The sequence below is a fragment of the Micromys minutus genome (assembly GCF_963924665.1).
Source record: "Micromys minutus genome assembly, chromosome: 21".
Lineage (NCBI taxonomy): Eukaryota > Metazoa > Chordata > Mammalia > Rodentia > Muridae > Micromys > Micromys minutus.
In genome coordinates this window covers 17034406-17061690 of record NC_137956.1, presented here as the reverse complement: position 1 = coordinate 17061690, position 27285 = coordinate 17034406, and the positions used below count along the sequence as shown (strand labels likewise).

General features: G+C 42.9%; 1 protein-coding gene across 1 annotated transcript; it reads left to right on the top strand.

Annotated features, from left to right (window-relative positions):
* Positions 1-242: 242 nt before the first annotated feature.
* ELOVL4 (ELOVL fatty acid elongase 4) lies at positions 243-27285 on the top strand (the record flags this gene model as incomplete). Its single annotated transcript, XM_080934179.1, has 6 exons — positions 243-379; positions 18212-18399; positions 20037-20117; positions 23095-23266; positions 24526-24653; positions 27013-27285. Exons 1-6 carry the CDS (start codon positions 280-282, stop codon positions 27283-27285), a joined length of 942 nt encoding a protein of 313 aa, XP_080790305.1. The 5' UTR covers positions 243-279.

Sequence of the window (27285 nt, the reverse complement as noted above, 5' to 3'; positions counted from 1 at the left end):
GGCGCCCCGCCCCGCGTGGCCACGTGATGCGGGCGAGGGGATTGGAGCGGCTGCAGCGCGGGGCGACAGAGAGGAGCAGCGCTGGGCGCTCGTGGCTGGTCCTCCTCCTCCGCCCTCTGGCTTCTTGTCTCCGCTGCTAGCCGTTGCTCGCCTCCCGCATCCCCAGTCGCGGCGCCTGGAGGAGGAGGAGACGCCGCAGCCAGCAGGGTCCCCGCCGCAGCCGCCCACCGTCTCTCCGGGCCTCTCTTCTCGCCACTGCTCGCACCGCTCCGCGCCACGATGGGGCTGCTGGACTCAGAGCCCGGCAGTGTCCTGAACGCAGTGTCCACGGCGTTCAACGACACCGTAGAGTTCTACCGCTGGACTTGGTCCATCGCAGGTACAGGCGAGGGGCCTCATCCATCTCCGCAGGGTGCTCCTTGGGCTGCCCACGGCTCAGACGCCAGTCCCCGGCCTCAGCGCCAGGCAAGGCCCTGAGTCCCCTTACCCAGCGCCCTGAGGCTGGTGGGGGTGCCCGGGTCCCCTCAGAACGGTTGTGAACTGGTTAATCGGATGCGAACGTTAAGTCGTCCTCCTCCCTGCCCACCGAACACTCCCTTCTCTTCGGCTCCGCGGATGCAGGAGCTGATTTAACCAGATGCTGCCAGTGCAGCCAAGGATCCACCCCGCCCCGACGCCCGCATTTCCCGAGCTCGCCTATTCTCTTACGTACTGGTACTCCTTGTAGAGAGATAGAGAGGCCTGGCGGAGGAGGAGAGCTACGACTATACCTGTCTCTCCGCTACTTCAGCTTCCATGAAGGCTTTGACAAGCCGCTCTTTTATCTTCTTCCATTTAGCTAACCTCTTTGTAGTATTATTTCGGCTGAAAAGTAAAACAGCATTATTTAGCTCCTTGAGGAACGTTAGTTTCTTTTTGTTTTGTTTTGTTTTGTTGTTTTTGTTTTTTTGGGGGGGGTTGTTTGTTTTTGTGTGTGTGTGGCTCCTCAGTAGCAAATCAGTTAGGCGACTCTGCCAGGGCTTTGCGCAGTGCAGTGCCTTCAGGGGGAGGGGAAGGAAGGCAGTCCTTGGGCCGGGGTCTCTGCAGCAGCACCTAGAGGTTGGCTCAGAAGCCTGCATAAGTACAGTGTGCTGAAATGAGCGAACTTTTAGCTGTTGAGTTTGCAGAGCAGGGCTGTCACTGGGAGGGGGTAGTTTTCCTAGCCGAAGTAATTGTTGACGTTTTAACATTTCTTCATTTGCTTTGTTGGCTTTTAAAAGTTTCCGAGATCTTAAACCTTAAGTTTAAAGGATCCTACGGATGGTTTGGGGCTTTGTATTTTTATTGTCCGCTTGCAGTGTGACCCTGTATTCTAGCAAAGGAGGATGTTAAGAGTTTAGGTTATGATATCTGTCTTCTTTGGAAGTGAAAAGTTTCTTCTGTAGTTTTTGTTGCTAGGGCAAACGAGACAGTGTGATATATATACATATATATACACATATATACATATATATATATATATATATGTATGGTGTGTGTAATACAGTATGAAGTTTGATGTATGTAACTGTGGACAGTATGCTTGCTGGGACTGTTTCTGTATGAGACGAATTCTTTTTCTGACATGGAGGCTTCGCTGACTTGTTTTAAAAAAGCGCCATATTTCTCAGGAGATCACACATCTGGCTGTAGGATAGACAGTAGTTCCCAAGCCTCCCAGCCGGAGATGGTTTAGAGGCAGTTGTAATGGGCCGACTCTTCCTTGAGTCTTTCTTTAGTGCCATCACCCTGATACCTGCAGTACCTGGGAAGAAGCGCCCTTCCCTTCATGTCTGTGGAACTGCTCTGGACATTGCATCAGAGCTTCCCGTACACGATTGCACAGAGCTGAACATCAGACAAGCTGGCTGGCAGGTGGCGATGTGGTTGAGGTCCTCCACCTTGCCTCGCACCCAGGGCCACACCTAGGCGTTCTCAGTCCTGTCTCTCTTGGCTCCTTCCCCTTCTGTCGTGCTCTCATCTCTCCTGAGCCTCAAGAAAGAAGAGTTGAAGGGAAAGCTAGAACGTAGCCTCCTGTAGTGGTTCATTATTTCCCAATGAGTCCGGAAAAAGACAGTGAATGGAGTTGGGGGTTTTGTGTGTTCACACATGTGAAAGCTTGCGCCTACACCTTTGAGGGGCTTATAAAATATTAAACTATCATGGGCCAAGAAGCTTGAGAAACGAGTAGACGCAGGGACACTCAAGTGACCTCTTACTAGCAGGTCAGTGGGAAGGTATTCATCCATGCTCTTGACTATCCACTTACGAAACCCGAGACTGCTTCCTTGCCTCTGCCCTGAGCTGCCTTGTGCAGGCAGAGCTGCTGCTTAATTCACCAGAGGCTCAGCGGCTAGAGTCTGTTTGGGACTTGCAGCGTAAGGAGGACCATTGTTCAATAGTTCAGTTTTGTTTGTTTGTGTTTTTGACACATCTGGAGCTCCTTCTGAAACTTCTGTGCCCGGTCCCCTGATGCTTGTGTGTGCTCCAAGTTTCTTCTGGGCAGCAGGTCACACTTCTCTTCCCAGAGCACATGTTTCTTTCATGAATGTTGACAACCTGGCTGAGGGGGCTGCAGAGTAGAAAAGGTGGATTATTCAGCCATGATGAAAAAAAGTGGGTGAGTCAGATGTTTGGAAAGAGGAAAATAAAACTGGGTGGGAGACAGAGGTGCTCTTGGGAAATGGTTGTGACGAAAGGATACAATTATTCAGGAAAAGCAAGCTGAGCTAGGCGTCCTGCCCGAGTGCCTGGCTGTAGGTGTATGCTGATTTCCCTTCCTTTTTACTAGTTCCTTGGATTTTTCTCCCCTGGAAGTTCCTACATGAATACAAGTGAAGTAATTCTATTTTGGGTCATCTAAATAAGAAGGTTCCAGGTTTGTAGAGTATGTTTGACAGCCCAAGACATTTTTAAAAAAAAAAAAAAAATCCTTAGAACACATAAGTTCAAAATATAATTTCAAACTTTTCCATCAAAGGTTGCTGTTTAATAAAACACAGCCAAAGGGAGATGGAGCCACAAACCTGGCTTTTCAAATATATATATATATATATATATATATATATATATATATATATATATATATATATATATATATATATATATATCAAATAACAAATTTGTGCACTTTCGGGAACAAGTCACTTTTAACTTTTATTGTATCATTGACACTTTATATTTTGAAATTTAAGATCTAGAAGACTTTACTTTTGGAAAAAATAATAAATTTGACTTTCCTAAACTCGGCTCTTAGACATTTGCAACAGAAAGTTACTTGCTTTTACCAGAAAGGAGGAAGCGTGGGCTGAAGTGAGACTTCATTCTAGCTGCCCATTTTGGAGTTGGAGCTCTGAGACCCCTGCATTTCCTATTTCTTTCCTTCTCTGATTTTACTTTATATGTGTGAATGTGATTAGACTAAAAAAGTAACGAATTAAGCTCTCTCTGTAAAAATTTAAGCTGACACATCTAAATAGTCCCTCCCCCCATACATTGACCACTTTACCCACTACAACCATTTTTTCTCCTGGCTGTTTGGTTACTTCGTGGAGCATGGGCACATGTTTATGTGTCATTGAAGTTTGCATTTAAACAGCAGTGTTATCTGGGCTCTTGTGTTTGCTTTGGAAGAGGCAGAAGGGAAAGAGGATGAGACCAGTGGTACGGGAGGGAGGTGTCTCCTATATGCTGATGACATGCTTCAGAAGCCAGACTTGTATAAGCTAACTGCACTTAGGTCACGTATAGTTGTATAGTTCTTTAGTCCAAAATGTACTTGCCAGGCAAAATCCAGGTCAGGGACGGAGAGAATAGGAGGTCACTAGGTCAAAGCTCATGAAGTCTAAGGGAGTCACTGGCATTCTGCTCCCCTTTTGAAATCCTGGTTTGAGGGCCGGGGGACATTCAGGAGAGTCCTTCTCTATTGTCCTTCTCAGTGTCCTCATCCTATGTGTCAGTCATGAGTGTGAAGTCAGCAGACTGACTGGCTCTGTTTTCTGATCATTTTAGCAATTTCCCACAGGTCTCTTCCCCCAGAGGTGAGTGAGCTGTTGGGAGACTAGGGCAAAGGTGTCAAAGGCAAAGGGAGCAGGGTCTGACCTGGGGACTGAACTGGGGAAACCGGGACTTTGAAAGGACCAGTGAGTCACTTGGACCTGCTGTGGGCGGGGATGCTTAATTCAGCTATAATAAGGTTTATAGTATGACTTACCAGGCTGCAGAGGAGGAAGACCGGTTTTAAATGGTGTACAGCATGTTGATATTAATTTTATTTGACATAGTTAATGTGTAGTTTTCATTTGTGTTAATTTCTAAAATAGGTTTTGTTTGGATTTGATGGGAAATGTGTATATATAAGAGAGCAAGTGTGTTCTCTCTCAGAAGGGTTAGGGTTTGAGATAGGGTCTTGATGTGTGAAACAGGCCAGCTCTGAGCTCACTGTGTAGGCAAGGCTAACCTTTCACCTTCCTGTACAGTGATTACAAGTGCACACACTAGCATATAACACAAGTGTGGGGAACAGTCAGCTTCTAAGCCTCATGTGGTCACTATTGTTACTGATGTCTTGTCTCAGCCTCTCTGGAGCTCCGATGAGGTCCAGACAACTTTAGAGGGGTTTCTATGTTGATATTTTTCCTCTACCACAGTCATACTTGAGATAGGATATCCCCTTGGCTGATATTCTTATACCCTCTTCCCTCACAGCGTATAGCAGAGTACTCCTCATGGTCAGATCGTAGTGGGGCAGACAGAGTTCGGAGACTGGTGTCATTTGCTTAAAGAGACAGGTTTTAAGATTATAAAGGTCCTGGACAATGGTTTTGTGATCTTGTAAGGTACAAAATACTTGGTCATCCTTTTCATATTTCAATGTTCTATTTTTTAAGTCATATAATAATGCCACATGATATCACTACATATGATATTATATAAATCGTAAATGATATGAATGACTGTACATGAGTATGATTTTTCCCCAAGCCACTATTCTTGCATTAGGCACATGTATCCACACAGAGTTATTTAATGAAGCATGTCTTTCTTCACTTCCTGTGCCTCTTCTTTCCCCAGATATTGCAATCCTTCGTCTATAAAATAAGCCACGGTTTTTCTGTGTCAGAGCTTACTACTCAAAAATCATATAGGTTTTGACACTTAGAAAAGAGAAAGGTGGGCGATACATTGTTTCTCATGTTTGCTTCTGGGTTAGCTTCCTGATGTGCTCAGACAGTAGTCCCTACCCTGTACCTGCAGCTCTAGCCAGCTTGGGTAAGTTCCTGGTCCTCCAGTAAAAGCAATGCCTACCCGCCTTTCTCTCCTTACAGTATTCCCTTGCTCACTTTTTCTCTGATTACCTCTCCAGACACCATATAGCTCTGCTTCCCAAACCATTGCCTAACTGTAACTAGGAGTAACTGCAGGACCTCTGACATCAACCCTTGTGTTTGGCAATTACTTGTCTTGTGCCATTTTGTTTTAATGACTAGTCCTGAATTATATAAACCATCATTATGACCAGCCTCTTTATTTTATGGTTTCCTCCTCAGCATGCTCAAGAGACTCTCTCTCTTTCTCTTGCTCTTACACAAGTGAGATGGTTCTCTCACTCTCTAGCTTTTGTTTTCAGTTTTGAAAGAGTCTCCCTGATGTAGTCCAGTCTTTGAACTTGTGATTCTCCTGTCTCAGTTTCCTGAGTGCTGACACTAGTCAGGTGCCACCAATCCTGGCCATCTTGCACAATTTTGATTAGCGATGTCTTGGGGTAATAAAGTTTTAGATGACAACTAAATTGCAGAGGATGCCCCACCCCCTTTTGTTGGGGGTTGGAGGATTGGACTTCAGGTCTTCACCCATGCTAAGTAAGCATTCTACTATTGAGTGGCTTTTTGGTTTGTTTCCATTTTTTAAAAACCCTGCAGAAGGTTTTTTCTTGTTTAATTTATCAGTCATAATTTCAGTTGGTGCCAACTAAACCCAATTAATCCACTATCAAATCATTTGGTCGCTCATGACAGAGATACATACTTTTTGTCTTTCATACATGCAGAAGCATTGTGATGTGGGAATTGAAGGTAGCAGGACACAGAGGGTGGAAAAGACTTGGGGTCTGAGAGTCAGGTGACCCGGCTTCAGTCATGAGGCTACCCAGTGTGAGAGTTTCAACAAGTCCCTCTCCCCAACAGGCAACATTTTCCTCCTATTGATCCAGAGAATTGAGCTGTGGATCCATAGTTCTATTGTGTAGACTTAGGCTGGCCTTGAACTCACAGAGATGCTGACTCTGCTCTCTGAGTACTGGGATTAAAGACATGTACCACTCTGCTTGATCCATTGTACTGTGCAAACGCTACTCTGCTGTTCTTTGAATAGAGAGAGCACTTTCAATGTGATATATGGCAGTTATTAATTTGAAAATATTTTTTTATAATTTAAGTGCTTTCTTAGCACACTCCCCCACCACTGGTAAAAATAGTACTTTTGTTATTAACCATATTTTGCTTGGTCTTGCCTGTTCTGTAAGAGCCGTGTAGAGGAATAGAGAAAGAAAGGATAAAGACACTGGGCAGCTGCTTGAAACAGCATCATGTGACACTGCATCTCCAGAGCTGTTTAATTATTTCAGTATTCCGTGAATAACCACGAGTGAGCTAACTTGCCAAAAACAGGAGCGGTAACCGAAAAAGTATAAATGCTTTTAGTTACACAGTAATTCAATCATGTGATGTCCAGCTTCTAAAGATAGCTTCTTACGTAGTCTGGGCAAGTTTTCAGTCATTCTTTGTGTTTCTTTCTTTTTTTAAAGAATTTTATTTTTACTTGTGTGAGTAAAGTGTGTGTGTGTGTGTTTGTGTGTGTGTGTATGTGTGTGTGTGTGTGTGTGTGTGTGTGTGTGTGTGTGTGTATGAAGTATACCTTGGGAAGCCAGAGAGGGCACCAGAGCCATTGGAGCTTGAATTACAGATGGTTGTGAGCTACACACCTGTCTTAGTTAGGGTTCCATTGCAGCGAAAAAGACACCATGACAAAGACAACATTTAGTTGGGGCTGGCTTAAAAGTCCAGAGGTTCAGTCCATTATCATCATAATGGGAGCATGGCAGCGTCCAGGCAGGCATGGTGCAGAAGGAGCTGAGAGTTCTTCATCTCCATCTGAAGGAGAAGACTGGTTCCCACATAGTAAGAAGGAGGGCCTTAAAGCCCATGCCCACAATGACACACCTCCTCTAACAGGGCCACACCTCCTAATAGTGCCACTCCCTGGGCCAAGCAAATTCAAACCACCACATCTAAGTACTGGAAATTAACTTGATTCCTGTACAAGAGCAGGAAGTGCTCCCAGCCACTGCCATTTCTTTAGTCCCAGGTATCTCATTGCTACCTGTACCATATGAAAACTTAGCTGTAAGTACATGCCACCAGCTCATCTGAGTAATCTGCTTAGCACAATTTCATAGAACAATAACTTAAATATAAGTTTAAACTTAATATTAGTTTCAATTTTTTTCTTTAGGAAAACACCTACTTTTTTCTATATTATTATTAAACTTTTCAATGATCGATATCTCCTATTTGATAATTTCCAACAAGTTTGGAGACATGGCTTAAGTTATTTATAAAACTGCTGACATATCTGTGTCTCACAGGAAGGGAAAAGCAAGAAAAACTAAATGCTTGATAGAAGCACGTACCTCAGCGTCATCACCATTTAAAACCCTTCTGTCTTTTTTTTTCCCCACAGAAAGTTGTCACTGCTAAGCAAATGTCTTAGTATGGAATTTTGTTTATATTTTATTTGTATCTTGGGGTTTTTAAGACAAAATTCATCAGTCCTCTGAAAGAATCAGTTGAAGGAGTTTACATTTCTGTTTTCATTTTTCTTTACTAAATGTAGACTCAGGAACATATGTGTGTTAATGCATCGTGTGTGTGTGTGTGTGTGTGTGTGTGTGTTAATGCATCCCACATCTCGGTCATCCCTTGTTGATAGTTGCATCACAGCCCAGTAAGAGGTGAAACAGCTGAACTCTGTCCACTGAGGAGTGAGCCGGTGAACACAGTGGATCGTGGGGATATAAGAATACTTTTCAGTTTGGAAAGAATATTTTTTTCAACAAAATAAAATTCCTGTTTATTTTTGGACATTGTTTTACATATATATCAAACAGGCCAAAATAAATGAATAAAAACAGCAACTTCATAGACAAAAAAAAAAGGAAAAAAAATTATTGTTGGCCTTTTTAACCACCTCATACAAACCAGCTACTTATAGTACAGCGAGGTACATACACGAAAAGTTACTGGAATGCTCAGAATAAGATTGTTTTATGTTGTTTTTGTTTTTTTGACAAGGTTTTAGGAAATGTTTACACTGTATGTGGATGACTCCAGGAGGCACTGAGCTCCAACACAACAGGACAAAGATGTTTCTTTCTTCTTACTCACATGGACTTTCTAAAGTAATTAATAGAAACAGAAATTAAAACCATGTTTGGCAGGGCTGGAAAGAGAAGGAACCGACTGGGGAATTGGTGCTTATGAGGTTTGAAGTTTCCATTTTGCAATGCGACACTGGTTGTAGACAGTGGCTGCACAGCCTTCTGGGGACGTTTCCTAGTGCCAGCGTATGGACTTAACGCACACTGGTAAGATTCATGCTTCACACTGAGGCAGGTTTGTCAGGACACACACACACACACACAAAACAAAAACACAAAACACAAACAAGAAGACATTATGAACAGGGGGTGGGGACCTATGGAAGTGACAGGGACTAGGGAGGGAATGGAGGACCGTAATTAAAGTGTACCACAAGCATGTATGAAAAAAATCAACATGATACCCTTTATTATGTATCATTAATACGGGCTAGTAAAACACAAGAACTCCACATACTGTATGTAATGGCATTCCTAAACTGGACCTTTCTTCAGTTTTGGTGGGTGAGACAAATGGTTCTTTTGTTTTTCTGCTTACTGTGAAATGGCTTTATTAAGTGCCACCAGCCAACCTTTATGAAGTGTCATCAGCCTTGCCTGGGGAACAAGGAGGTGGAAAGTTTCAGCTTTGCACTTTGCCTTAGTTTTACAGAACCCCTGGAAGACAGGCTTGGAAGATTTTATTTCCTCTCATTCGCTTACAAATCCACGAGGTTCACAGAAGTGAGGAAATGCGCTGTGTCATTCCTAGCCTGAGGCCCATTTTATCCTCACACCAGTCAAGAAAGAAGCCTTCACTCCTCTCTAGCTGATCATTCTCGGTGCTACCTTACCTACATAGCATTACTACATTCTTCTTGCGAGATACTAAATCTGACCCAAATCCTAATACTGACAACGGCAACAGCAAGAGCAACTGAAATGCTCAAAGATACTGTTAGGGCTAGTGTATGAAATTAAACCAGTCCACCGGAGATGCTCAGCAGTTAAGAGTTTTGTTGCTCTTTTAGAGAGCTGAGGTTCAGTTCCTAGCACCTACGTGACAGTCCATAACCACTCGTAATTCCAGTCCCAGGGGACCCAGTGCCTGCTTGTGCTCTCTGTAGGCACCAGCCATATATGTAGACATATATGTAGGCAAAACATGCATATGTATTTTTAAAAGAAACTGAAAAGTGGTATTTTCTTAGCTAAATCTGTATGCTGACACGGCGTATGGGAGTATGCCTTTAAGATGTGACATGTATCCTGAGATGAAATTGTCTTCCATAAGATAGAGTTGTTAGAACTGTTAATTTATTATGTTCAAAGCGATTATGAACTTATTTGCCAAATGGCACGAGACAAGAGCTACCAGCTACTGTTAATTAGTGAAAATTCAGGATGGGATGGTCCTCTGCCCAGTGAGTATTTAGTTTATAAAAGCATTAAAGACCAAGTCCCCACTCCCCCCACTCCATACATATCCACATGCGCGCGCACGCACGCACGCACGCACACACACAAGCTCTTTAACAAATGGGAAGCATCACTGTGATTTTCTTAAAGCTTTGAGATCGTTGGCAGTGCCGAGTGCTGTCTGGACTCGTACAAAGAGTTCACGTAACAGGGAGAGGAGGAAACTGCTTGCCCGCCTTCTGGTCTTGTAGGACACATAGCCACCAGACCTCTCTGCCACCTATGAAGCACACTGCTCTCCGTGAAGTACTCTGTGAGGCTGCAGTAGTTTTTCTTAACCCCCAGATATTCATCCTTCATAGCATCCTTGCAAGTTAGGTGTTATTTAACTGCCTAGAGATGAAGAGAGGCTTAGACCACACAGCTGGAGCCAGAGCCTGGGTGGGAGGAGGATCTCCTCCCTGTGATAGTTCACTTCTGTCTTGCAGCCTCGGCTGTTACTCATTTATCGCACCGAGGGGTCCCCGATGCTGACAGAGTGCCAGGGGCTTTGACTGTCATCACATTTACTTAATACTTAGGTTCTTTGGGTTGTGTGCCATGGTCATGTTCATCTATCTTCTCGGGAGCAAATTGACTTCCCCCGGGTGGTATGCATCAAATACTTAACCCTCCCGAGTCAGAAGTCAGTCTGAGTAGCATGCATCTCATACTGATTCCATCTCCCGACAGACTTTGGTTTTATTCTCTGCAGCATCCAAACCCCCCCTTCTCTGTGTTCTGCAGGAAAGTGCACGCCTTTCCTGCCCTTTAACCTTTACTATGATCGCTGTTTAGACTCACAACCGAAGTCTTTTCTCTCTTCATTTTACTCCTCCCCACATCTCCCCTTGAGTGACTGGTACATAACTGGGTTAGTAAACCAGTTTGAAATACTCTGGGGCCATCAGACATTCCCCCTACCCCTTCTTCTCATTCATTCATTCATTCATTTAATTTATTCATTACATACAGACTGCAGCCCTCCTCCTTTCCTCCCAGCCCCACCTTCCCACCCCATCTCCCTACCCTCTTCTCCTCAGAGAAGGGGAGCCCCTCCCCTCTCCACGCACCAACCTTCCCTGTGACGTGACATCACATCAGGATGAAGCACATCCTCTGCCACTAAGGCCAGACAAGGCAGCCGAGTTAGTGGAAAGGGATCCAAAGGCAGGCAGCAGATGGCTCCCACTCCATTGAGGACATAGTTCTGACATGTTAAATACACTCCCAAGGCTAGTCTGGCTAGCGGTCCTTAGACTTGTGTTTTCCTTTTGATAGTGGCAGATTACACAGGTGTGTGTTAGAAGCAACGAGAAAGTGGCAGATGCCTCCTGGCAGAGTCAAGGACCAACTCAAAGAAATCTGGAGTGGTGTTTCAGCAGGATGAGTTAATGGGCTAGTGCTCCAGGCTAAGAGACTCTGTTAGACTACTTTCCTTTGTTTAATACTGTAGAAAAAGTAGACGTGTTAAATGGATTTAAGTTATTATTTTAAACCAAATAGTGGGCCAAGCCTGGAGGTGCATACCCGTCCCAGCACTCTCTCCCCTGGATACCCCTGTGGATCCAGGTCGGCAGGGAACGAGTCATTTTCTTGACTCGGCATCATGATTAGCTGGGGCTATGGATGTGTGCCTCCCCCTGGGATCCAGTTCTTGGTGTAAGTCTTGTCTTTTGTACACATGACTCGTTTCTTTCTGCAGACTTGGTTCCAGCTAGTCTAGGTGCCTGGATAGTCTAAACATGTTTAATTTTACTATTTTTTTTTTCTGGGATGTGATGGTGGAATTTTACTAGAAAGTTCATGTTGGCTAGCGAAAATCCTGAGCTACAACAACAGCCTTTAGATCAGCCTTTCAAAGAAAAAGACCGATTAGAGTTTTCCAAGGACTAGTTGTGATTACTGGATTATAAGCAGAGATTACCTGAGCTACTTAAAAGCTACAGGACTACCAGTATTTTATTCTTTTTTACATTTTGCTTTATGCCGCCTTTAAAAATAATTTTGAAAATAGCCTTTCAGCATAATTTGAAATTTAAGCTAGTGAGGCCTGGGCTGGATGGCTCATCAGGTAAAGGGGCTTGCAGTGCAGGCCTGACAACCTGAGTTCAACCCCTAGATCCCATATATAAAGGCAGAAGGAGAGAACTGACTTCTCAGAGTTGTCCTCTGACCCCCATACACATGGCATGGTACATGTGTGTGTACTGAAAAGGAGGGAGGGACTTTATAGGATCCTTATGGCTGGAAACACTAGTTCATTAAATCTTCCCTTAACAACCCTCAAGGTAATGAGTTCCTTAAACAAATAAGGAAGGGACAGAGGGAGGAAGGGATGGAGGGAGGGAGGGAGAGAGGGAGGAAGGGAGGGAGAGAGAGAGAGAGAAAAGGAGGGAAGATGGGCTGGTACAGTTGATTCCAGTGTCTGGCTATTTTCTCTCCCCCACCTCTGAGGCTGATTTGCCGTCATTTTGCCCCCTCTCTGTGTGTGACTCTAGGCACAGACCTTTTTGCTCCCCCCCCCACACACTGTGCACTTGACCTGCTTGTGACCTGATGTGATTCTCATGGCTCCCATCTCCTTTCTCCTGCCCCTGTATCCCTGGAGCCTCCTGGCTGCCTCACCCAGGGACCACTTAGGTACATCACTCGGGGATGTTTAAACATTTCCTGCTCACTTTCTCCTGGGCCTTCCTGCTGGTGTAGTCTACACTGTCCCGACTTTCCCAGTTGCCCCCTGGCTGTACCCTAAGCCATTCCACTTTCCCTCTTTAATCTGTACCTGTCTTCAGATCTGTAGCGCTTTGCCTTGGGACTTTCCTGTTGTCTCCTATCCAGAGCAACATCTGGAGCCTGGGATTTCATCACCTCGTGCATCACAAAGCCAAGAAGCACCGTAGTCACACTTAGGCCCCAGCTGGAGAGGTGTCAGTTCAGATGGGGGATGGGCCTTGGAATCAGCAAAGCATTAAATAGCACTTACTCCTTATGTCACCGGGAGAGATGGACCTGACATGGTGTCCCTGCTCCCTGACAGTCCCCTTTCCCTGCAGTCTGTCCTGCACTGCTACCAGAGTCTTGTCAAACAAAGAAAGGAGCTCTGGGTCAGTCTCTCTAAGTCCCTTCTCTGGAACAGGACTTCTCTGCCTGCCTGGCATATCCCCCCCACCCCCCCAGCCTCCCCCTCCCCTAAGAGTAAAAGTTTAGATGCCTGTAGTTGAGCCATGTCCTGGCCACTTTCCTGTCCTCTTGCTGAACTTGGACTCTTATCCTGCAGCAGAGCAGATGAGTTTTCAAGTCTGTTCCACCTTCCTGTAAATGATAAATTTCGATAGGTCTGTGCATGAATGTGTGCACACGTGTGCGAGTGTGTGGGCACACACAGTCACAAAGGTAAAGTTGTTGGCTCCAGTGCTATGTGATCATGAGGTACAAAATGAAGTTAGGGACAAAAATGTGTCCATAGTGTGTGAAAGCTCATCTGCCGGCTGTGTTGACACACATCAATAATTCTAGCACTGGGGAGGTAAGACAGATGGATCTCTGTGTGTTCAAGGCCATTGTACTAGGCATATTCCAGGCTAGCAAGGGATACTCGGTGAGACACTGTCTCAATAAATAAGGATCCCCTTAAAGGACATACCCCCTTGTTTTTTTAAAGTTAACATTTTGATAGTTTGGACAACATGGTTGGGTAACTATGTATGGATTTTTAATACAGATAAAATGTGGTTATTGTCCAAGCTGACACCTATAAACAGATTGGTCCAGCTTGCCATGAGCCTCTGGAAACAGTAAATATGTTACAGATATAAACCATTGTAACCTTTAAGGATGAGGCTTGAAGACACATGTCTGTCATTCCAAACCCAAGATATTGAGGTAAGAGAATCATGGTATGAGACTTTGTCTCAAAGGAAACAAAACAAAACAAAAGCAGTGCGCACACTTATTTGGACTAATCCGGAAGAATATGGAGAATCCCAGACACAGAAAGTGCAGTATCCCTGGAAATGGCCTGTCAGCCACTCGTGGAGCTTGCTGCTGTTTTATTAAGGTTGGAGAATCACGAATCTAGTTCACCTTCTAGCCTCCCCTATTTATAGATGAAGGAGATGTGGGGGGGATTGCGCTGTAGCATCCTGTGCACCGGGCAGGGCCAGTGCTGGAGTTCATTCACTGACTGCATCCTGTATACGCCGTTATCTCCTGTCGTCCTTTGGCTTCTTAACTGTGTCCCAGCCTCCCTTAGTGTTTGATATTTCAGAGCCTTCAGCTTCTCACTTGTGTCTTCCTCTGCCTGTCCTTGATAGTCCTCTTAAGTGTCGTTGCTGAATGAGAGAATGAGACAGTGTACCAGCACTGCAAGCGAGGCGTAGTGCGACACCCGTAGTTCTAGCTACTGTTTGGGAGGCGGGAGTGTCAACCTGAACTCAAATGTCCAAGCACAGGCTGGGCAACAGAGTGAGAACCCCTATCTTCATCTCAAAAATATTGAACAAAACCATTGTTTACTCTTAATTTCTGGCTAATTTTGGTACTTGGTTTTCTTTTTCTATTTTCTTTGTTTTATATATGTCTGTTTGTATAAGCTAATGGGTGTATATGTATTTGTGTGTGTGTGTTGTAGGCAATATGCTGGGTATCTTTCTTAATTGCTTGACACCTCGTCTTTTGAGATTAAGTCTCTTGGATGGGGCTAGATTGGCTGTTCAGCACGCTCCAGGGGACCTCCTACCTCTGCCTCTCCAGGACACGGATGATAAGTGTGCACAGCCACTCCCAGTTTTACATGAATTCTAGGGATCAGATTTGGGTCCTCATACTTGTGTGGCAAGTATTTTATTGACTGAGCCTTCTCTCTAACCCCTGAACCTGTTTTTCTAATTTTTTCTTTTTGTACTTGGAACTTTCTTTGAAGTCAATAGGAGTCTTTTGTGTGCTGAGATAAGCGATGACACCGAATCCAGGATCGTAGATATTAAGGTCTCTTTAGAGCAGAGTCCATTTTCCTTTCTGTGCCAGGCTGACTATCCCATTAATAATGCATTGGCTCTTGACCTTCATCTGGTGGGTCAGTGTTTTCCTTGGCATTTGTGGAGAACAGGACCCTGGAGCAACTCTGCTGTGACCTAGAACAAGACTTTAAGCTTCTGGAGTCTGTCTACATCAGGGAAGACCTAAGTTGATACGCATTCTGTGTTTTATATGGTGTCTTCAGACAGGGAAACACTGTATTTATAGGAAGACAATTATCACTGAAGGATAACATGTCTTCTAAGCCCCAAACAACCATGACAGTCATGTGCCCTTTGAAAAATGTCAGCACAAGTCAACATGGTTTAAGTTTCTTATTTTTCAATTAAAGTCTGGCTGAATTTTATTTGGTCAATATAATCACAGTTATCATGAACGGTAGGCCTCCTTTGTAAAGTACGAAATAAAATCTGATTGTAGTTTTTCCTGTTCCCATGTATGTTCATCTTAAACTAATGCTATCTCCTTTCTCCTTTTTAAAAGTATTTTTTAAGATTGTACATACTTACTATCATTTCTCTCTTCCCCTTCCTCCCTCCAAATTGTCCCATGTGCTCTCCTCTTTGTCCTTCAAATTTACCATCGTATTGTTTTCTTTAACTGGTGGTGGTGATGGTGGTGGCAGCAGTGTGTGTGTGTGTGTGTGTGTGTGTTTGTTTTCCTTGTTCATATGTTTTCAGGGCTGACCATTTGGAATTGGGTAACCAGTTGGTGTGTTCTTTCCTGGGGAAGGCTATTTCTCTCACTCTCAGCATCCCTTAGTTGTCTATAGTTCTCTGTGTAGTGTTCAGACCTCACAGGTTTCCATGTTCATGTTCTTCTGTCTCTGGGTATCATCCTTGTTTGGGTCATCTTTAGGCTGCCATATTGCTGAGACATCATGGATACCGCTTCTGACACTTCTTTTTTTTTAAGATTTATTTATTTTATTTCATATATGTGAGTTGCTCTCTTAAGACATACCAGAAGAGGGTATCAGATTCTGTTACAGATGGTTGTGAGGCACCATGTGGTTGCTGGGATTTGAACTCAGGACCTCTGGAAGAGCAGTCAGTGCTCTTAACCGCTGAGCCATCTCTTCAGCCCGCTTCTGACATATCTAAGGGACATAATTTCACAGTTTTTTATGATCTTTCTACTCCCTTCTTCTGTAACAAATCCTGAGTCTTGGGTGTTGTTTATGTATACTTTGGGGACTGGGCTCTGCAACTCTACATTTTTACCCGTTGTGGTTTTCTACAGTGGCCCCTGTCTATGGCAGAGAAAAGTTTCTTTGCCAAGGGTTGAAAACTATGCATATGTATCCAGCCAGACCCTAGGAAAAAATGTTCCCTTCTTTGTTCTGTTGAGGTGGGGTATCTCTTCTAACTTAGCAGACTGGCCTCAACCTCAGTCCTTCTGTCTGAATGCCCCCCTACCCCTCACCTTTTTATCAAGTTATTTCTCTGAAACTGCAGTAATTATGGCACTTCCTAACTTGACAGATTATTTGATGAAACCTCATATTTTCTTGTGTCTTATTTTCACTGGACAGCATATAGAAATAGACTAGTGTGTGCTTGTGCATATGTTTAGCTGTGAATGCGTACGTACACATGCACACAGACACAAAAAGGGAAATTCTTTCTTTACCACTGAGCCACACCCCAGCCTGATTAGTCTATTTTAAAACAGTATTCTAATATTTAGTTATCTAATTCAGAACCATTTTGTATATATATATATATATATATATATATAGTCCATTTTGATTGAGATTACTGTAATTAACAATATATTACAACCATATAGGATGGATTTTAGGAATCTGATAAAAGACTGTTTTTCTTTATTTTAGAAATAAACTATGCCAAAAATAGAATTTTAAATGTGTTTTGTATTTCCAAAAGTGGATATTTGATTATAAAAAAATAAAATTCTGTTTAACATGAGAAATATAAATTTTAATCTTAATATACTTTATATAAATAGATTTTCTTAATCTATTAATTCATTATCATTTCTTATCTAATTAATGTTTTTGTCTTAAATATTACATTATAAAACAAATTGATGGTTGCACATTTAAATATTGTAGGCAATCAATTTAAGTGAAATGATTTGTTCTATATGTATTTACTCATATATGAATAAGTGAAGTTAAGTATAAAATTGGTTTTTCATAGCTAATAAGATTGATAACATGTTGTGGCAAATATAAAAGTGGATAAGCTTTTATCCTGAGCTAGTGCTGGTTCCCGTAGGACATGGCACTTCGGGCATCTCTACCTCAGAGGCTCCATGCTGCCTGTGAGAACTCAGGCGCAGCCCACTCCACCCACCCTTGCGTGTTTTCACTCACTTTCTCTTTGCGTGGTGCTGCCAAGCCTTAGACACACGCACCCGGACTCTGTGGTAGGCTTTGTGTGTTCTACTCAATTAAGTTGTCACCTCAAAGAACACACCAAACTACTCTGATCCAGTTGGTGTGATATAATTTGCCCACGTAGATAAGTCAGATAATCCTGTACAACTCCATCTCTTATAAAATATACATAACAACCTTATCCAAGCAGTGATGCGACGAGACGAACATCCACGTCTACTTCCATGTCACCTCCTCTCGAATCTCCTGCCTCTCTCCTCCTCTTCCACTTCCCTCGACTTTCCCAGCCTTGCTCTCTACTGTCCAATCATGTGTCGCCTTGACATCAACCTACAATAACACATTATCAATAGTAAAGTAGCAAACCCGTCTTGAATATGGGTACCACTGAAGAGAAATTAAAATCGTAAAGAGATATCGTAAAGGGATTACCTTACTTCCTCAAGTATGATCAAGTAAATCTCATTTCTAAACCTATTCAACCTCTGGCTTTCATTGCTCCAAACCTCATCCATGTGATTTGTGCTTAGGTCTGGATACAAAGCACAGTGCCACACTGCCTGTTAAATTTCATTCACCTAGTGCAAAAAATTAGTGTTTCCTTGAAGTATTTATTTTTGTGCTAGGAGGTCTTCACTTTCAACTTAAGTTATCTTCCATGTTTTTAGTGCATTTCTTGTCTCTGTTTTTTTAGTTCTCAAAAAAAAAAAAAAAAAGCACTGTGTAATGTAAGTAAAGAAGTGATTTTTTTCCCCGTCTGCCCTTTGTTTTATAAACCATGTATTTTTCTGGGGACAGTGATCTGCACTTACTCTAATTATGGAATTAGGACATTATTTTAACTCCTAAGAGAATTTTGTTTTGTAAAATGTGCATTGCTCAGTGAGTTGCATGTGGTTTGATTCTCTCTGCAGATAAGCGCGTAGAAGACTGGCCGCTGATGCAGTCCCCATGGCCAACACTAAGCATCAGCACACTCTATCTCCTGTTCGTGTGGCTGGGTCCAAAGTGGATGAGAGACCGCGAGCCGTTTCAAATGCGCCTAGTGCTCATAGTCTATAATTTTGGCATGGTTTTGCTTAACCTTTTCATCTTCAGAGAGGTAGGTTTACTAACGTCACTCTACTAATTCCTCAGGGTTGTTGGAAATAATTTTAAAATGAGACCCCCCTGAAACTACCATTGTAGCCTTGCATGGAGTGTAGGAAAGTTGTTTGGATGAGACTTGGAAGCAAGCATAGAATGGATTCTCAGTAGACACTTAGTAACTGTTTTGGCATGGGAAGGTACCTGCCAACTATGCAAGGCTGTCCCTAGAGGTGAGAGAGGCATGTTTCTAGGGTGTTTGGCACATATATGACACTTAGTGAGCCACAAGGGCTACCAAGGACCATTCTTCATCAGTTTCAGGCCTGACAACCTGATCAAAACACTTGTGAGTTTCACATTGAATCCTCTTATGTAATTTGTCGTATTATGCGCCGGAGCTGAAAGGAGTTGGCTGTTCTGCAGGTGTGGCTGCTAATCACCACACTTTTGAGACATCAGCAAAATCAGGAAAGTTTGAAAGAAAACCCTGAAGGCTGGAATGGTCCTTTCAAGTTGCTAAAGTCTAAGGAATTTGTTGCTAAGAGACTTAGTAAAATTCTTTATGGGCTGATGGCCCACCAGAGGTACTGAGCAAATTAACTGTTCTATAGAAAAACCTCCCAACGACACTTAACCTGTAGACTTTCAATGTCACAAACTCTCGTTGGCTTTATTTGGATACCTTAGTTTGATGGTCAAAAGCCACTTTCGATCAAGATATAAATCAGTTAACTCAGGACAACTTTTGGCTCAGAAACCAGAGTTTTATCTCATCTGACACTCCCAGGTAGCAATCCAGGCAAAGGGAAGTCAGGGCAGGAACTAAAGGCAGGAACTTGGAGGCAGGAACTGAAGCAGAAGCCAGAGAGGAACATTGCTTACTGGCCTGCTCCCTGGCAGCTTGCTCAGCCAGCTTTTTTATAAGCACTTAAGACAAACTGTCCAGGTGTGGCATCACCTACAGTGAGCAGACCCTCCAGTGCCAACCATCAGTCATGAAAGGGCCCTACATGCTTATTCACAGGGCTTTCTGGTAGAGGTATTTTTTGGATTGACATTCCTTCTTCCCAAAGGACTTAGCTTATATCAAATTGGCAAAAATTTAGCAAACACAGCTGCTGTAAAAATTTCTCTTTGACTGAGTTGGCATTATATAGAATTGGCATCCATATTAGTTTAGAAGCATTGAATGTATCTTTCCAATGATGAACTATGCTAAATATATAAGGTCTTGCCTATGCATGTTTAATTATGGGAACTAATAAGCTATTATCTACATAATGAAAAAATATGTATTTGATTAGTTGATGTCTTGGTGAAAAAGAGTATGCTTGCTTTTTATTTAGTCTTTATTAAAATTATAATAAGGCTATCACACAAAGGCTTTTCGAACTTTACATGTCAGCTCAGGGCTGGAGATGAGAAACCCTGTCTCAAATGCAGTCATACAGCATTTGCCCAGCATATGTGGAGTCCCGAGTTTGATCCTCAGCACAAAAGGACAAGAAAATAACTTTATAAAGTGTTTAATGCACTTGAAATGTTTTTAAAGAAAACAAATGCTTTCACTTGGAACAGTTGTCACATTTACTGTTTTCAATGCTGTGTTTACTAAAGCTTTACTCCAAATGTTAATCCTTTCGCCCCCAGCTATTCATGGGATCATACAACGCAGGATACAGCTACATTTGCCAGTCAGTGGATTATTCTAATAACGTTAATGAAGTCAGGGTGAGTATGCCAGTGAAAACCATTGATGAGTGCAGTTTATAGGCTCTTGGGCCATAAAAATACAGTGCTGTATGGGAGTGTTGTATGTGAGTGTCATGTGTTGAGTGGGGAAGAGAAAGCTCAGCTTTCCTTTCAAACACATAACTGAAATATGTGTTTTTATTCCCCTGTGTCCTCTTTTACTGGGAGTAGAAAGAATGAACATGATTGAATTGCGACCATACAGTACTTTAAAAACAGGTCATTTAAGTGGAGAGGTGGTGGTTCATACCTTTAATCCCAGCATTTAGGAGGCAGAGACAGGCAGATCTCTGAACCGGAGGCCAGCCTGATCTACAGAGTGAGTTCCAGGACAGCCTAGGCTAGAGAAATTCTGCCTCAAAAAGCCACACACACACACACACACACACACACACACACACACGAGAGAGAGAGAGAGAGAGAGAGAGAGAGAGAGAGAGAGAGAGAGAGAGAGAGAGAGAGAGAGAGTCATTCCCTGGGGATAGAGAGGCAGGCCTATCTCTGTGAGTCCAAGGCCAACCCAGTTCTTTAGCAAGATCCAAGCCAGTCAGAGCTATGTCATGAAACTATGTCTCCAATTTTATTTCTCATCTTTTGTGACAAAAGTAGAAACTACAAAAGAAAGCTAACTTATTTGAGGAAAATATTTTAATTATAAAAACCTTAGGAAGGCACAAGATAACCCATATGGGTATGAAACTGGATTTTATTAAATTTTTAAGAAACAATATCATGCTCCATTTCCCCAGTCACTTATATTAGTAAAACTATTATTTAAGTGGAAGAAATGTCAAATTGTTTATTTAGTGAACTCTTAAATCTATGATTCCTGTACATATACACAAGAAAGCCAGTTTACATACATATGTGTGCTTTGTATGTCCCATGTATGTTTCATGTATGTGTGTAATGATGCTAGATGTATGTAATACCATCGGTTGGGAAGAATAATCTTGTAGCATGAGTTTTAGGGAATGTAGCCAGACTGTTCTAATGTCCTTAGGACGCCGTGTGTATGTCACCTCTCAGTCACCCTGCTGCTTGCCATGCCCATTGACTTCGTTTGCCCACTGCATGTACGCAGAACCTGCATTTGTATGTATATAGCACCAGGGCCTGGGCCATAGAAGCAAGAAGACAGATTAAGTCTCTGCCTGCAAAGAGCTCACGTTTTAGTGTGGTCTGGAAGGTAGTCAGCATGTGGAGAAACAGTTAAGAAAGTAAAGCCCGGGGTGTGGCTGAGAGACTGAGCAAGGTTGCTTCATTCAGACTCTGATATAATAACTGCATTGCCAAAGAATCTCCTCGGTGGAGAGCTGGCTTTTTCTTAAAGGTGGGAAAAGGAGAAGGGCTGGACTTAACCTTCTCTCAGGAGTACACGTAGGGAAGGGCCCTAAGTAAGGCAGTGTGTCATATTATTAGGAAAAGCCTCAACATTGCCAACCTGCTGATTGTGAATCCACTCTGCTGACACACTCAGACTTCACCCTCTTCGGAGGGTGGATACCCCACTCAATCAACAGCATTCAACAGCATTCTTTCAGTTTAGGAAAAAAGGAGCTATTGTGAAAACACACCCAGGACCCCCCCAAAATCTGGTAACTGAGCAGATTGCAATTGGGGACTTCCCTCTACCCACCTCTCCCGTCAAAGAGTGACCATGGTGAAATGAACGTTGTACTCAGACTCCTTTCTTGTATGCATTGCATGTACCACAAGTGTCACTCCTTGATTTGAAGCATCCCATTCAGATAGCTAGCACAGTTCACAGACCAAGCGGAAAATTTATTATACTTGAACTGGGCTACCTTAGAGGTCCACATGGAGGGAAAGAAAGACCTCCCCTTTTTCCTCCTACAGTTTAATAAGTTAAAATGTATAGTCACTTTATCTTACAGCAACATAATCATGGACATTAAATACAGCATTACTGTGGGTAACCGAAACTATATCAGGCAGGTTTTCAGCTAGCTTTGTGGTATATAGCAATACTGCTCAGACTGTGTAAATTGTTCCTGACCTTTCTCTTTCCCCTCCTCTATGTTTTAAAAGTATACTGTTAGGGAATGCTTATTGTAAGCGATGCTGATTCTAGAACTGACAGTAATGAATTAAGAACTTCAAATTGCCATGAATGGTAATGATTCCAGAACTTGAAAAAAATGATTTTATTTTCAGAAGCAAAAACCAAAACATGAGCAAAAACTCATAGACATCAGATGTGGGCATAAAATGAGGACAGGATCTTAGCCTTCTGTCTTAGAAAGGCTTATAAGTACACTTCAGTGGTGCACTGTTTTATTTTTTTAGTTTTATCTACAATTATTATCAGAAATCTATACAAAAGTTATGTTTAGTCATTGTTACAGTCGGATCCTTGTAGAATGATTAAAAACATATTCAGAGGTCACCTCTTCCTGGATCCTTAATCCCCCAGCATGTCCCATAATCGTTTGTACCATCTGGTGTCTTAATTAGAGCCCGAGAAAAGACTTACTTGTGTAAACAGGATTATATTTGTGACCTAGGAAATATTTGTTGTTTTTGAGTTGATCATTTTAAAGACTATACCAACACAGGCCTGAGTGATTGGCTACCTTGGTGTACAGGTAAAGAAAAGTGGGAGATGTTAAGAGAATAAGCTGATATGTAAACATGAAGTCTGTAGGAACAGCTAAAATACCCAAAGATACGCTGGTTTCTCTACCATCTGCAAAGCATAGCTGTGTGGCAAATGTACAGTGCTCAGCTGCTGGACACTGCCTGGCTCTAAGCAGAGAAAGCTTTGAGTTTGTTTTCTGGTGGGTACACGGTTCAGTCTCAGACGTACCTAGCAGAAGACTGATTGCAGGCCTTGTACATTTTGTGTGCCCCGTTCTGCAGTTTTCAGCACCAAGTAGAAGCCCACACCTGGCATGATTTTGTTTTACAATGTGCCTCTCCTTCCCGTTTACAGATAGCTGCTGCCCTGTGGTGGTACTTTGTATCGAAAGGAGTTGAGTATTTGGACACAGTGTTTTTTATCCTGAGGAAGAAAAACAACCAGGTGTCTTTCCTTCATGTCTACCATCACTGCACCATGTTCACGCTGTGGTGGATTGGGATCAAGTGGGTAGCAGGAGGCCAAGGTGAGGGCTCCACCTGTCTGTCTGAACCCTTAAGTACTTGGGGGGGGAATATATTTACCTACTGTGTCATCTCTGTCAATATTCATCCCTCTTCCTAAAAACTTCAACTTTTCAATATGTGAAGAATCGACACCTAGAGACTTGTCCCCAAGGTGGACATAAACCACCAAGCCTAAATGCCAGCAAACAATACTTGAGTGGGAAAAGGAGCTGATTGACAGTTCTGATCTGATAGAAACTGAGATACAACGCCTCAGGTTCAGCCCAAGCCCTCAGCTTACCCCTGCTATGATACAGACCCCGAGTGACCTCATTGCCCATTTAAATGAACTTTAACATAGCCTCATAGGTACTAAAGAGGATCAGAAGTCACAGCAGGTCAGAGATCTGCTCTAGTCTCTCGGGTGGCTGTAAACTAGGGGTGGGATACACAGGCTGAGCTGGAAACAGCCCTTTCTTCTGGATGCTGGGTGGCGCCGAGTGACTAGCTACAATCTACACAGTTCACTCTTAGCATTTGCTAATAACATTAAAGGGAAACTCCGAGTTTAAAAGAAAATTTGTAAACCTAAACTGACCCCTCCGCTCATGTCATGACAAAATGCACTGTTGTGTGCGCGCTTTCTTCCACATTCTGAAGAGAAAGGATGTCGTTGAATTGGGCTGAGCAGGACATCGCTAGATCTGTATAAACTAAAAGGATGGATCAATGTATACAATTATACCGTCATGTTGAAAACCGTGTAGAAACCCAAGAAATGAGTGCTAGTTTGCCCCTGGTGTGCGCATTGGTGTCTCTAGAGGCGATGACGTAATGCACATAAACCCTTAGAAGCACCGGAATTTCTTTCTAAGGAATTACAGGTAGGCAACATGAAAATACGGTAAAGTAGAAGGCAGCAGCCATTTTAGATTGTTTGCTGAAGCTCTCGGGAGTCCCCCACTTAACAATTCACCACTTCAAAAATCCTTTGCATTTTACCAATACACATTTCTATTTGTATATTTTTAAGAGAAACCCTCAAACCTAAATTGTAAAGAATTTCCAGCTTCATTTGAGAGGCTTTGACTTCTCTTTGAGACAAAAATAGAATGTGTAGAATGTGATGTAAATTAAGTGGGAAGCGATGTAGAAAGTTTTCTAATACGCTTTAATCATGGTGTGCACATCATTTTTATCGGTGAGATCGATTTTTAAATCTCAGCGTCTTCATTGACCCCTGATTGTTTCCTTGCAATTGTCTCTTGTTTCTCAACAGCGTTTTTCGGGGCCCAGATGAATTCTTTCATTCACGTGATCATGTACTCCTACTATGGACTGACTGCATTCGGCCCCTGGATCCAGAAGTATCTTTGGTGGAAGCGATACCTGACCATGTTGCAGCTGGTGAGTTAAATGTTTTAAAAAGTTACTTCCGGCTGTCGGCAGACAAATCAAAGTACTTAAAATAGTCGAAGTTTATCATTTGTAAAGTGCCAAGTTGTTTTAGTTGGTTCTCCATCAGGAAATCACCTTTATAAGCGAGGTTCAGTGTCAAGACTGGCTTGGTTCTTACCTGAACACTTGTGGGTGGACTGACCATGGTCACTACTTTATAAAACCCTTAAAGGCTGAATTCAGATCCTGCCCCTCTGAGAGAAAGTCTACAAAGCTATCTGGGGAAAGAATGGTTAAAATGTAACTGTGCCACAAGGTCCATAGACTCATATATGACTAGAAAAACACTTTCCATGAGTGACTATTTTTTTTTTCTACCTTACTATTTTATTCTCTTTTCTTGTTCTGGCTTGAATTTTCAGCTTTCTCCTGTTTCGTTTCTTGTTGACAGACCACATACATGTAGCAAAGGAAGGACAAGCCAAGGAAGGGGGATGGGTGGAACACCAGAAGGGGTACTCTTTCTACTTCTGTGACACCCTGTGCTGGAGCATCAGAGCCAAGGATTTGAACTCCCAGTGTCCCAGGCAGACTGCTCTCAGGAGCTCCTCTGTGTAGGGCTCCTCATTACGCCACAGTGCATTCATCAAAGCGTTGTACAGAGCTTGGGTGTGTCCTGTAATCAAACTGAACATGCAAATCCACAATGGTACCTAATTTCCAGGCTTCAGAGCATATTCTAATACGCTTTAATCATAGTGTGCACATACTTTTTTATCAGTGGAATCGAATTTAGAAATATACTTCTCTGCTTGGAGTTGCCACACAGCTGCCTAACCAAACAGGAAGCACAGCTTTTTGGGGAATGCTGGGTGTGAAGGCTTCATTAGCGAAGAAGGGCTCGAGACTTCTTCTGGCACTGAAGAAGCATGTGCTATATAGCTCATAGGATGTATTCCTCCCACCAAGAGCTAGGTGGTCCCGAGAACACGAAGAGGCGACCCAAATCCTATAAAGTATCTCATCTCCTTCAATCCCCCCCCCAGGCTGGGAGCTACCTCATACTCAACTACACCCAGTCCACAACACACCCTCTTTCAGTGGTACTGCTTCTGGGAGCCATTGTGAAATTACACGTTCTAAAAGTTTGGCTTTTTGCCATGGGAATTATAAAAGTTAATGTAAACTGCAGTGTGTGGAACAAATTGTCTTAATAGTTAATGAAATAAACATATGGAGAATGCTGTCATTTTTTTTCTCTCAAAAGAATCTAGAGTTGCCCATTACAGACAGGATGCTGAACTTGAATTTCTGAGTCAGATTTTCTCCAAACACTTAAGTAATGTAAGAGTCTTACAAAAAGTTCACCCTTGTTAATGCGACGGAATCTGTAATTCTGGGCTTCAGACCGTCCAGTGACTAGTACACCAGAATTTAAGTTTGTTCTTCGAGTATTTCTGTTTTGAATTTTCTCTTCCCGGAAGTTCATAAAATTGAAGTCAATTCTTTTTGCATTTATTGATTTTAATTGGAATATAAGTTTTTAAAGAATGGTGTTTATTTAGATGTGGACTTGCCTGTCTTACCAGAGGGGAGAGTGAGCCAGCCTGATGGGTTTCTGTTCTTTTTAGGGTGAATGTGTTTTATTTGGAGTGAGAGCAAGAGGACTATTCAGGGGGAGCAAGGAGACCAGTGGAGGACGGGGGAGGGATTGAGCCAATTACAGTGATGTGCACGGATGAGAATTTCAGGGAACCCCGTTATTTTTGTGTTCCTGCCTAAAGATGTAATAAAAAGGAATATAGTGGGTGTAGCTGCCTGGTGAAAGCTTAAGTACTAAAAAAAAAAAAAAAAAAAAAATGAAAAAGACCCTACAAATACTATTGCTTTATTGTTTGCCTGCCATTGGTTCCCTCTCCTTGGATGCCCTCCAGCGAGTATTCAAATGTCCAAATTTTGTGCCGGAGACTCCGGAATGGTCAGTGAGCAAGGCAGAAGAACCCTGCCTCCGAAAACTGTCCCAGAGGAGGCAGCGGATACAGGAGGCAGCTTCAGATTATCTCTCACACGACTTTAAAAGCAAAAATAAATAAATAAATAAATAAATAAATAAATAAATAAATAAATAAATAAATAAAGTCCTGTGATGGGTGCGGGGTCTGTGGAAATCAGTAGCGTGCCCTTGGTGAACAGGAGGTGTTTGAACTGTGACCTTGAGGAGGGAGAGGCAGAGACTCTTACCCTCACAAACCTCGGGCCCCAGCTCAGACTGTGCCAGCCCTGTAGGAGACTGTGATGCCACCGCGGGCTGTCAGAGGTCTCTTCCTGCTCTCATGACGTTCCCTGCACTGCTGCTTTTGTTTTTCAGGTTCAGTTCCACGTGACCATCGGGCACACAGCACTGTCTCTCTACACCGACTGCCCCTTCCCCAAGTGGATGCACTGGGCTTTGATCGCCTATGCAATCAGCTTCATCTTCCTCTTCCTCAACTTCTACACTCGGACCTACAACGAGCCCAAGTCAAAAACGGGAAAGAGGGCCGTGAATGGCATCTCAGCAAACGGTGTGAACAAGTCAGAGAAGCAGCTAGTGTCAGAAAACGGGAAACCCCAGAAAAACGGGAAGCCGAAAGGAGAGTAA